The sequence below is a fragment of the Pseudophryne corroboree genome, chromosome 2 (assembly GCF_028390025.1).
Source record: "Pseudophryne corroboree isolate aPseCor3 chromosome 2, aPseCor3.hap2, whole genome shotgun sequence".
Lineage (NCBI taxonomy): Eukaryota > Metazoa > Chordata > Amphibia > Anura > Myobatrachidae > Pseudophryne > Pseudophryne corroboree.
In genome coordinates this window covers 689,635,274-689,648,824 of record NC_086445.1, presented here as the reverse complement: position 1 = coordinate 689,648,824, position 13,551 = coordinate 689,635,274, and the positions used below count along the sequence as shown (strand labels likewise).

The 13,551-nt window shown below is 43.2% G+C and overlaps 1 protein-coding gene across 5 annotated transcripts in view; it reads left to right on the top strand.

The window, feature by feature from the left end:
* The window catches only part of AMPD2 (adenosine monophosphate deaminase 2), a 253,015-nt gene that overhangs the window by 163,785 nt on the left and 75,679 nt on the right, over positions 1 to 13,551 (top strand). For all 5 annotated transcript variants that reach the window (XM_063955193.1, XM_063955197.1, XM_063955194.1 and 2 more), the window contains exon 12: positions 12,068 to 12,231. In XM_063955193.1, coding sequence (XP_063811263.1) covers positions 12,068 to 12,231 — 164 coding nt within the window. The remainder of the gene's footprint in view (positions 1 to 12,067; positions 12,232 to 13,551) is intronic.

Below are 13,551 nucleotides of genomic sequence, written 5' to 3'. Positions count from 1 at the left end.
GCTAAGGGCCATCTACAATGCTCTAAGCCTAGCAAGACCTCTGCTTCAAGGTCAGCCGGTGCTGATCCAGTCAGACAACATCACGGCAGTCGCCCACGTAAACAGACAGGGCGGCACAAGAAGCAGCAGGGCAATGGCAGAAGTTGCAAGGATTCTTCGCTGGTCGGAAAATCACATGATGGCGTCCCGCCTCAACAAAAAACTAGACAGGTATTGCGCCAGGTCAAGGGACCCTCAGGCAATAGCTGTGGACGCTCTGGTAACACCGTGGGTGTACCAGTCAGTGTATGTGTTCCCTCCTCTGCCTCTTATACCCAAGGTACTGAGAATCATAAGAAGGAGAGGAGTAAGGACTATACTCGTGGCTCCGGATTGGCCAAGAAGGACTTGGTACCCGGAACTTCAAGAGATGCTCACAGAGGACCCGTGGCCTCTACCTCTAAGAAGGGACCTGCTCCAGCAGGGACCCTGTCTGTTCCAAGACTTACCGCGGCTGCGTTTGACGGCATGGCGGTTGAACGCCGGATCCTGAAGGAAAAAGGCATTCCGGATGAAGTCATCCCTACCCTGATCAAAGCCAGGAAGGATGTAACCGTACAGCATTATCACCGTATTTGGCGTAAATATGTTGCGTGGTGCGAGGCCAGGAAGGCCCTTACAGAGGAATTTCAACTGGGTCGTTTCCTGCATTTCCTGCAAACAGGACTGTCTATGGGCCTAAAATTAGGGTCCATTAAGGTTCAAATTTCGGCCCTGTCGATTTTCTTCCAGAAAGAACTGGCTTCAGTTCCTGAAGTTCAGACGTTTGTCAAGGGGGTACTGCATATTCAGCCTCCTTTTGTGCCTCCAGTGGCACCTTGGGATCTCAATGTAGTTTTGGGGTTCCTAAAATCACATTGGTTTGAACCACTCACCACTGTGGACTTAAAATATCTCACATGGAAAGTGGTAATGCTGTTGGCCCTGGCTTCAGCCAGGCGTGTCTCAGAATTGGCGGCTTTATCCTATAAAAGCCCTTACCTAATTTTTCATACGGACAGGGCAGAATTGAGGACTCGTCCTCAATTTCTCCCTAAAGTGGTTTCAGCGTTTCACTTGAACCAGCCTATTGTGGTACCTGCGGCTACTAGGGACTTGGAGGACTCCAAGTTGCTGGACGTAGTCAGGGCCCTGAAAATATATGTTTCCAGGACGGCTGGAGTCAGAAAATCTGACTCGCTGTTTATCCTGTATGCACCCAACAAGCTGGGTGCTCCTGCTTCTAAGCAGACTATTGCTCGTTGGATTTGTAGTACAATTCAGCTTGCACATTCTGTGGCAGGCCTGCCACAGCCAAAATCTGTAAAAGCCCATTCCACAAGGAAGGTGGGCTCATCTTGGGCGGCTGCCCGAGGGGTCTCGGCTTTACAACTTTGCCGAGCTGCTACTTGGTCAGGGGCAAACACGTTTGCAAAATTCTACAAATTTGATACCCTGGCTGAGGAGGACCTGGAGTTCTCTCATACGGTGCTGCAGAGTCATCCGCACTCTCCCGCCCGTTTGGGAGCTTTGGTATAATCCCCATGGTCCTTACGGAGTTCCCAGCATCCACTAGGACGTCAGAGAAAATAAGAATTTACTTACCGATAATTCTATTTCTCGTAGTCCGTAGTGGATGCTGGGCGCCCATCCCAAGTGCGGATTGTCTGCAATACTTGTACATAGTTATTGTTACAAAAATCGGGTTATTATTGTTGTGAGCCATCTTTTCAGAGGCTCCTCTGTTATCATGCTGTTAACTGGGTTCAGATCACAGGCTGTACGGTGTGATTGGTGTGGCTGGTATGAGTCTTACCCGGGATTCAAAATCCTTCCTTATTGTGTACGCTCGTCCGGGCACAGTATCCTAACTGAGGCTTGGAGGAGGGTCATAGGGGGAGGAGCCAGTGCACACCAGGTAGTCCTAAAGCTTTACTTTTGTGCCCAGTCTCCTGCGGAGCCGCTATTCCCCATGGTCCTTACGGAGTTCCCAGCATCCACTACGGACTACGAGAAATAGAATTATCGGTAAGTAAATTCTTATTTTTTAATAACTTTGTGTATTAAACAAAGTTTGTGTACATTGAGCCATCAAAAAACAAAGGTTTCACTATCTCACTCTCACTCAAAAAAGTCCGTATTTCGGAATATTCCGTATTTCGGAATATTTGGATATGGGATACTCAACCTGTATAATGTTTCTCCCAAATAAGTTTTGGAATTCTGCCTTCTATTACGTTTTGCCCTATGAGTATACTTATATCGTTAAGTGCCACGTGATGGCAATATAGGACATACACACCACGTTACTAAATTGTTTTAGGCATTTATAATGCTTATAGAAAAAATTGTAAAAGATATTCTGAAGTAAGGTTTGTCACTGGGTTAGTTAAGGAGGGTTTTGTACCATCCGCTAAAGCTATAATAAAGTATAATGCAGTGCATCTTTTTGGTGTCAGGATGTCACAGTGGCTACCATTGTCATCTCACTACACTCTTTGATTCCAGTCAGGACCCTATCTGTGCTAGGGGCCTAGTTCAGACCTGTTAGCTAATGGGCAAAACCATGTTGCACTGAAGGGGGGGGGGGGGGGGGGGGGAGAGATATAACATGTGCAGAGAGAGTTATGGGCCCTACACCCTGGCAGATAAAACAGAACAATATGAATGTTCTCATTCATAAATGAACAAGAACTTGTTCATATCGTTCTGTGTGTAGGCACCAACGATTAACGCTGCGCTAATGCATGCAGGCCAATATGGACGAGATTGTCCATATTGGCGTGCAGTGCTATGGAGCCGGGTGATGGGGGGAGTGAAGACACTTCACTCCCCCCGCCGCTGGGTCGGCCGTATGTGCCGTCGAGCAGCTCGGCGGCGGATCGGTATGTGTGTAGGGCCCATTAGATTTGGGTGGGGTGTGTTCAAAGTGAAATCTAAATTGCAGGGTAAAAATAAAGCAGCCAGTATTCATCCTGCACAGAAGTAATATAACCCACCCAAATCTAACATCCTCTGCACATGTTATGTCTGCGCCCCCCCCCCCCCCCCCCCCCCCCCCTGCAGTGCACATGGTTTTGCCCATTAGCTAACAAATTTGCTGCCGTGATCAGGTCTGAATTAGGCCCTGAGTTTGTATGTTTGCATGGGCTTCTAGGTGCTCTTGTTTCCTCCAGATATATACTGATAGGTTAGTTGGCTTCAGATGAAATTGACTCTTGTTTGTGTGTCCATGTGGTAGGAATTATAAATGATAAACTCCATTTAGACAGATACTGATGTGAATAATTATGGGGGGTATCCAATTAGCTGCGATAACACGGTTTTGCAATATTTTATCGCATGGACTCCCCAATGAATGACCAATTAAGCACTTAGATGTTCTTAATTATTTTTATTTGGCCAGTAATGACAAAGGGATGGAAATTGGTAGAAGGTGTGTGACAGGTATAGTAGGATGCTTTATGAGTGGGACAAGTGTTTTTAGACCTGCAGGTTGGATTAATCGGTCCGTTCCACTTTTTTTTTAAAGTCCCCTAAAATAACCCAAATATTTACTTACATCCACTGTTATGTACCCAACTTAAATGAGAGAACTTATTTTGGGGAAACAAAATAGCTTTCTACCATTTTTTCACATTTTTTTTTTAAATGCACGTAACAGCCATTTGACCCAATTTATTTACACCAAATAGTTTTATTATGGCCACTAATAGACTTCTGTAATGTTTTCCTATATTAGTTTGGCTTTTTTGGGTGTACAGGCAGGTTTTCCCATTTTCTCGCGCGAATCCCGTTATTGACATTTTGGAATAGGATAGGTGCGAAAAATGGGAGCGTGTTGTCTACGATAAGCTGATTTTTCAGGAGATAGGTGCGATAACATTAGCCGCGATTGAATACCCCCTAAATATTCTCTAAAGCACTACATAATAATGAAGGCACTGTATAAATAATGTGGTAGTAGTAATAATAATAATAATTATTATTATTATTATCAAAAGGACATACTGTAGTTTAGGATCAACTGGAATTGATAAATATACTAAAGACGTATCACTATGTCCTCCTAAAATCACCTTAGTTGGATGGAACTTTTTAAAATGCTACATACCTGCTTCAGGCTTTATCGCTATGGCATCTAGTACTTAGAATAAGTTGAGCTCCGTATACATGGACCAGGGTTACATATGTCTTAAATATTCCTGATGTTTGATGGAAAGCAGAATGAACAGTCTCTTATCCAAGAAACGGACTGAGGCAATAAGGCCAATTCAGAATATAGGGGTAAATGTATTACAGCGGCGTGGATCGTGCCACTATAACACTTCCTGCTTTGCTTCATTACCGAGGAGAAGCAGGAAGGGACATCGACAATATGTATTGACCGGCCGGCTACACTGTGCATGCGCAGGATCGCGCTACTCACGCGAGATCCCCTGCGCAGTCCGGAGCCAGCACCGCCAAAGCCAGGGTCAGCTCTGTCCCTGCTGTGGAGATAGGGCATCGCCACCTGTAGGTGTTGTTAGGGCTGTGGAGATAGGGTATCGCCACCTGCAGCTGTCGTTCATGCTGACCATTTAGCGATGCTGATTGTTCATACATTGCCCCTCATATCGGCCTGCTATCTTTTAGAAAGCAGTGCCGATATGGACAGGTTTGCATAGCGCCCCTGTCACTGAGCCCTCACCGCCACTGTAGTACATGGGGGGAGAAGTGTTACCAGTGCACATAACATGCGCTGATACTGCTTCTCTCTCATAACGACAAATAATACATTTACCAGATAGGGTCTTGGGAGCTTCTTTTCATACAGACTTCAAAATGCGGTGTGCCAGTCTATGTAGTACACTGTCAGGTCCCTTTTATTAAAGAGAAGTCTCTTCCACATATTGAGAAAGGCTATTATGTAGTATATGTAGACTTAGTAATGCCTCAGATGATAGTAGAGGCTTATCATAAACCCTTTTCTGAAGACAATTCATCTGCTACGCAGACCTTGAAGTGTGACAGCAATCTATTAAGATCAGCAAATAGCCATGTTTTAAATAATACAGTAGTTTGATTATGGGGATCGCATTAATTACATTTCTCCTGCTTACCAGCGACACATGCAGTTTGGCCTGAAATTTGTCTTTAACTCCAGTAGGAGAATTACATTAATATGTGTTTCCCAGAAATGGTGAAAGTATGTTTATGTGTCATGTATATACATGCAGGGCCGGTGCTAGGGTGTTTGGTGCCCTCCTGCAAACTATAAATATGCGCCCTCCCATACTTTACAAAGCTATGACACGTATACACATAATGCTCCCTGTAGTAGTGCCGCTTACACACGTAACGCCCCCTGTACCAGTGACGCTTACACACATAACGCCCCCCTGTACCAGTGATGCTTACACACGTAACTCCCCCTGTAGCAGTGACGCTTACAAACATGCAACGCCCCTTGTATCACTGACGCTTACACACGCAAGGCCCCTTGACACACACACACACACACACACACACACACACATACATACTGTACATACATTACACACATACACAGTCACACATATATTACACATACATACACACACACTTTCACTCACCCACTCTCTTTCAATCCTCTTACCTAAGGAAGTCTGGCAAGCCGAAGCTGTAGCAGATCATCCTCCTGTTCAGCATGGTCCCGTGTAGCTCCGCCCCCAGTTCCGTGTAGCTGCGCCCCCTTTTAGGTCAGCACACTGCACTGACACAGGGCAGGGGGAGAGGAGGCTTCATGCTGCTGGCGCTGGCCCTGATGTCTGTCAGAGTGTGACAGGCGCAGCAGCAGGGGGACATCAGCATAGGCGAAACTAGACATTTAGTAATGGGTGGTCCAGTTTCAACCCCTTGCCAGAACTTGTGCAAATGGCAGGCACTACCTAATTGTGTCCTCACAAGAATATACTGTACATCCTTCTTTTACATTTCATTCCCAAAGTTTCCTTTGGGAATGAGTCCGATGACCTTTCAATGCTCCCAGAACCTTCGTCCCCACATCTTTTCTGCACCTCATCATCCTTCATCATCATCATTCCTGCACCCCGAATGCCCCCTCCTACCAAAAAGACACACAAAGGACATTGTGTGCGCGCGCAGAAAAACTGGCATAGCCACATACCAGCAGGAGCATGGTCACTGAAAATGGGGCGTGTCAACATGACACAACACCCGTTTCTAATCACACTGGGAACATTCTTTTCAGTTACACAAACACCTTACCTATATGATGGTTTCTCCCAATGTGGAGCCTCTGAAAAACTGTATACTCTAAGGCTGATGGCGTCTTCAGTCAGTATTCACTATTAATGTAGGAGATCACGTCATCCAGAAGATGCCTGTTTGTGTAGGAATATTAACAAGGACAGCATCATACAATAGTGGTTCTTCCAGACTGACATCCTGCCCCCTGTGTCTCTCAGCCACACCATCTTCCCTTTGCATCTCCCAGCCACACCATCTTCCCTTTGCATCTCCCAACCACACCATCACCTCCCCCCTCGTGTCGTCTCTCAGCACACCATCACCTCCCCTCTGTGTCATCTCTCAGCACATCATCACCTACCCCATGTCGTCTCTCAACACACCATCATCTTGAACTGACAATTGGCGAGGTACGCCACATAGTAGGCACACATTGTGCTCAACAACAACAGCTTAATACTGTATGTGCATCTAGGATTAGTAGCAGTGGAGTGTTGGCCTACTGCCGTTATACTTGGGTACAGAATAACATGAAGGAATATGAGACAATAGACAGCTGGACAAAACATATAATCATTGTTCTCATCCAATCCTCCAGCTGGGTATGTGCTCAATACTGTTCAATAAGTGACTATTAGCCCATTTTTCTTTATTTGTTCTGCGCAGGGAAACACATTGTATTACTTTCCCTGTACCTTTAGGAATGAAGTAAAAGCAGGTATGCAATTGTTTGAAGTGTATGGCAGAGCTGCGCTGTTGCGCTTCCTTACTGCGCTCCAATGACACTCACTTTTAACTTATAAACTAAAAGTGAGTGACATTGGAGCACAGTAAGGAAGCGCAACAGCGCAGCTGTGCCATACACACTTCTAACACTGAAGCTGCACACAAACAGCCGAGTGCAGTAACCAGGAGTGAAGCACAGTAGATCAATCTATTGCATACCTGCTTTTATTTCCTCCGACCATGGGCAGGCAGGAGGACAGCAGCTTTGCCTTCTCCTCCGCTCCTCATCAACACAGCCAGATAGCGCGGACAGGCGGGCTTGGGCGGCCACAGCCCGCAGGAGGACAGATGCAGTCAGACTTCGAACAGCGCGGGTGGGAGGACAGCAGCTTCACCTGTGAAAGTGCGGCCAGGATAGATTTGAAAGGCTTGAGCGGGAGTGGGTGTGGCGTGACATCAACACGTCACGCCGGTGCACACACACTATAATTCAATTAGATATAAACACAGGGGGCAGAGCAACACTGCGGCAATTCTCTTCCCGGTCAGTAAATGCATTCCTGACTGGGAAGACAACAATTACATTAAATCGGTCAGGCTAATGGGTGGTCCGGTGCACCCGCGGACCACCCCCTAGTTTCGCCTATGGACATCAGCTGCTCAGTAAAGGAATGCAGAGCAGGGAGAGCGCCTCTCCATTCCTGGCGCCTCCCTGCACTGCATCCCTTTGCTGAGTAGCTTGCGCCGGCTCTGTATACATGATTTACTGTCATGTATATACTGTACATCATTTGGGGCAGGATGTATCATTATTCACAAAAGATAATGTCAGTATCAGAATTTTAACGCCTCTTATCACATCTCTAAATTAGATTTTTTTTTTCCCCGGCATATGTATCAATGTCTGGCTTACATTAAATGTGACAGACTATTGCTTTTGCAATTTGTTTTCCTATCTTTTACATTTTTTTTCAAATTTGGCTTTAGGCAAATGTGATAACAGTGTGATTACTGTGCAATGAGCAAAACTCACAGTGTACATTTTTAAATACATATACATACGGAAAAAATAAAATAAATATATATATATATCTAGTTACGGTTATGATTCAGGGTGCTGGGGGAAACAAATGGCTTTTTTTCTTGCTTAGAAATACCCCTCCCTTTCGAGCACCTGAATGATATCACTAAGCTAATTGAGCATCTACCAATATATGTGTTTGTTGTGAGAGGCAGAGAGGTTTCTGCATTAGGAGGAGGTGCAGGCCCTGACATGCCACAGGGAGCATTATGGGGTTGCTCCAAGGTAGGTAGCTCTTAGCTCAGACATATTGTAGGAAGGAGCCATTATCACGTGGCTCCTTGCTGGTTAATCCTAGACCCAGATTGGGGTAATGGAGGTGTGAGGTGTGGTGCCTCTGGACTGGCTGAGCTGGATGGCCTTAGTGTGGCATACCTTTACATTCTATTAACACTTTTCACGTATTAATTTCTTAACACTATTTCTCTATTTTAATTGCATTTCATTTTGTATCACTTTCTCTATAGCTTCGGCTTCCTAAATACTAATTTATTAACACTATAGTTTTTTCACTGGTATGCTGCGCTGTGCTTTCTGGCTTATGCTGGTGTTTTGGGGTGCCACACCATGCACCTAGATATAGCGCTAGGGACCCCAAATATACAGAGACGCCTTGATGCGGCTTTGGGGCTTATTCACACATTTGCGCAAATATGTGTAACGAAGATCTCTGAATTCTGTTATCATGTGGAATTTATATCTAGTTACGGTTATGATTCAGGGTGCTGGGGGAAACAAATGGCTTTTTTTCTTGCTTAGAAATACCCCTCCCTTTCGAGCACCTGAATGATATCACTAAGCTAATTGAGCATCTACCAATATATGTGAATATATATATATATATATATATATACACACACACACACACACACACACACACACACACATATATATATATATATATATATATATATACTGTATATATATACATATATATACTGTATATTTGTCGATATTGATTGAAAAATTAAAAAAGAAGTTTACACAATAGAAATGTAATTATTTCAAAATATTCATATACAATATTATAAGTTTTTGAAAAATAATTACAGTAACATTACAGAATGAGGCTACAAAAAAACCCACTTCTGTTCTAAATTACGTCTTCAAACCATACCGATAATTACAAAATCCATGAGGCAAATAGAAAATCAGGGGTAAGATTTTGATACATATGAAAATGATCGCACTTCTATTTCTATGGTTTCGGAACTGTTTTGTGTTATTATAAATGGAGGGAAAAAAAAATTATAAAATTTGATAACAATGCGATAAAAATGTGATAAACATATGATACAACTGATTGGAAAGAAAATGTGATAAAACCAGGGGAAAAAAGCCTTTTTTCAGCTGTTTACCGCAAACACAGCTCTGATAAATTGTCCCTTAGTAATCTATTCAGTACTTTACCATGGGTTACTTAACTTGTATCATTTGGTACGATCATGGTTGTGGGGAAATGTGTGTCAGAGAGATAACTTACTGTATGTCTTGGACAGTAGTTATGACTAAAGGGGAGTACTCACGGAGAGATCCATGCTTAAAATCTAAGCAATCTGACTAGATTGCTTAGATTTTAAGCACAGAACACTCGTGTGTACCCCCTCAGCGATAGCGATGCGCGGCCCCGCACATCGCTATCGCCGGTGCTCTAGCACGTCGCTCATTTCACCCGCTGGGTGAAATGAGCGGCCCCCCATCCTCTCTCGCATCGCTCAGCACACATCGCGCTGTGCTGAGCGGCGGGAAAGATGTGTGCTGAGCGGTTCGCTCAGCACACATCTCTCCCGTCTATATGGGCCTTAAGAGGTATGTAAAGAAGAGTAAAACAAGGCTTTACCAGAGAACGAGCTATGTTTTATCTTCTCCATAAGTGATAGTATCCCCGCTGTAAAGAAAGCAGTTTCACCCCTGAGGAATCAGTGAGTTTGCAGACATTTTCTCTATAGAACACTGGGGGAGATGTAGTATACTAGCACATACCTGTATGGTGCTGGTATAATGCTTCCACTTCACCTCTTTACCGAGGCAAAACAGAAAACAGTAGCACAGAGATGTCATCTCGGATGCCGAAGTGGCGGAGTGAAATCAGCCTAGGGTTGATGAGCTGTGTCTCACCCCCGACTGGCTCACTGGGCATGTGCGAGATCTCGCTACTCTTGCAAGATCTCATATGCAGTCCGGAGCCGGCAGCCACCGCAGCCACGGACAACGCTGTCCCTGGCTGTTGTGTATGGGCAACACCACTGTCTAAATTGATAGCTGCAGGTGTTGGAGCGGTCAGTGCTACTGACTGTTCATACATTGCCTTGCACATCTGCTTTCTATCTTTTAGATAGCAGCGCTGATATATGCGCCCCTGTCACTCTGCATGCACCGCCACTGTAATACACGGGGGAGAAGCGGTATAACTTGCCTTACGTGATTAGCAATGTAGACTTCACCTTAGATATTCTTCAGAAGTGTACCTTGGGAGTGTACCAGGGTAGTTTGTCTGGAGAGGAAGCACAGCTAACCAGTAGGCATTCATTTTTCATGTACAGTAAGTCAGTGATGATATGACTGTAGGAAGTAGAAGAGACATTTATTTCCAGCCACTGGGCATTGCATAAATCATATATATGCCCTTATTTATCAATGAGTGATAAATATCACTGTGAGTGATAAATTGCACCAGCCAATCGGCTCCTAACTTCCATGTTACAGGCTTTGTTTGAAAAATGACAGTTAGGAGCGGATTGGCTGATGCAATTTATCACTCACAGTGAAATTTATCACTCATTGATAAATAAGGGCAATAATTTGGGTTCCATTAAAGATGAAATGGAAATAGCAATGCAAACAATACCGACACTTTTACCACAGATTTTCATGTTGGAGGTGATATACATATGCCTAATAGAACATACTGGACTTAGGGGTCTATTTACTAAGCCTTAGATGGAGTTAAAGTGAATGAAGATAAAGTACCAGCCAACCAGCTCCTAACTGTCATTTTTCAAACCCAGCCTGTGACATGGTAGTTAGGAGCTGACTGGCTGGTACTTTATCTCCGTCCACTTTATCTCCGTTCAAGGCTTAGTAACTAGACCCCTTAGGGCCTAATTCAAGGTTGATTGCAAAACGACATTTTCCTCTAATGGGCAAAACCATATGCACTACAGGGAGGGTAGATGTAACATTTGCAGAGAGAGTTAGATTTGGGTGGGGTGTGTTCAAACTGAAATCTAAATTGCAGTGTAAAAATAAAGCAGCTAATAGTTACCCTGCACAGAAACAATATAACCCACCCAAATCATGTCCATGTCGACATAACACCCATGTTGACATTCTGGATGTTGACATTCACACCATATTGACATTGTCAACACCTTGTACCACATCCACTGCTTTCACCTTTGAAAGCACTGAGGCTGAGAACAGGTGACAGCCCCTACACAGATAGGGACTGCTAGGAAGAGAACCCATGGCCCCAGTTACTGTACTCTGTCATAAAGTCTCATGGTCAAAGCCTTCAAACTAGCTTAAACTAGGAAAATATCAGGCTGTGAAATGTAATATAAACCTTGGGCAGGACTGAAAATGGATCAGGATTTAAATGACATTATAGTGGTTACTTACCTTTACAGCCTTGACCTTGAGAGTGGACAGATAGCCAGTGGGTTAGTTTTTTAGCCAAGGCAGAGAGCAAATAATCATCCGCATCCTCTGGTAGGGTGTTATTTATTATCATTCTCCTAAATAGAGCCATGTCACCTGCAAGTTAACACATTGATTGATATTACCAAGATATTACATTTAAAGAGAACACATTTCCAACACTTAAGAATCTTTTTTTTATTAAATTAACAGCATGGATAATGTAATAACTTTGCTTGTAAGATGCTCAATATTGTTAATAGAAATTTAAAAATATGTATTTGTACATGACTGCAATATCATTTTCCCTTGTTGGTCATCTTCTGAGACAGGGTGAACTATAAAGTCACTCTTCTTGTCCATGTTTTGTAGGAAGTGATGTCAGATCTGGAAGAGAGTAAATATCAGAATGCAGAGCTGCGTCTTTCAATATATGGTCGTTCTCGCAAAGAATGGGACAGTCTAGCTTTTTGGGCGGTCAATCATAAAGTGCATTCTAACAATGTCCGATGGCTTGTGCAGATCCCACGACTCTAGTAAGTATTTTTCATTTAATACCCAATGTGACTAATGAAATACAGATTTTCCCTATACAGGTTGAGTATCCCTTATCCAAAATGCTTGGGACCAGAGGTATTTTGGATATTGGATTTTTCCGCATTTTGGAATAATTGCATACCATAATGAGATATCATGGCAATGGGACCTAAATCTAAGCACAGAATGCATTTATGTTACATATACACCTTATACACACAGCCTGAAGGTAATTTTAGCCAATATTTTTTATAACTTTGTGCATTAAACAAAGTGTGTCTACATTCACACAATTAATTTATGTTTCATGTACACCTTATACACACAGCCTGAAGGTCATTTAATACAATATTTTTAATAACTGTGTGTATTAAACAAAGTTTGTGTACATTGAGCCATCAGAAAACAAAAGTTTCACTATCTCATTCTCGCTCAAAAAAGTCCGTATTTCGGAATATTCCGTATTTCGGATATTTGGATATGGGATACTCAACCTGTATTTCCTCACTACCTCTTCATGGAGGGGTGCACCCTTCTAATAAATACAAACACTTGGGAAAGCTGAATAGCATTAGGCCCCTCCCATGCAAGGAAGCTGGTGGGCTCCTGGGTAAATAACTACTTCCAATTATATGAATCTTGTGACCTGTTTCAAAATGACAATATTAGTATTGTCCTGTCATGTAAAATTATAAATTAACCATGCGTTCTTTAAAATAACAAAATATCCCCCCCCAACCAAATCATTTAAAAAGTGACTTCATAATTAATACTTACCTAAAATGTTATTCTTTTGGAATCTAGTAATACTACAGGAGAAATAATAAAACCACAATCCCAAGGAGAATGTGACGCATAAGTTAAATATATTTCTTTTATTCTAGTATTATCATTAGCATTCAACTGATGACCCAGGATTTATTCTAGTACAGGTGGTGCGGTACTATCATTATTAAGGTGCATACACACTTTGTAATATTTTAGACGATAACGCTAATTTTCACCCTTCTGAACGATATTGTTTAAAATATCAACCAGTGTGTATGCTACGGCCAATGCACGCTCCCGTGCATCGTTATCGGCCCCTTCCTACGGCTGTGCATGCAGGTCATTTTGGACTTATCATCCAAAACTGCATATTCGGGGCTAGGCCGCCGCGTGACGTCCCTGAACAATACCATATGCACTATTTTGGCCGCATGGGAGGGTAGGGGAAACACTAGGCGATATCAATCACAAAGCAAATCGTCTAGTGTTTACCTGCCATTAGGCTTAACCAGGGAATACAAGTTTAATTTAATTACAGGAAGGGGCACTAG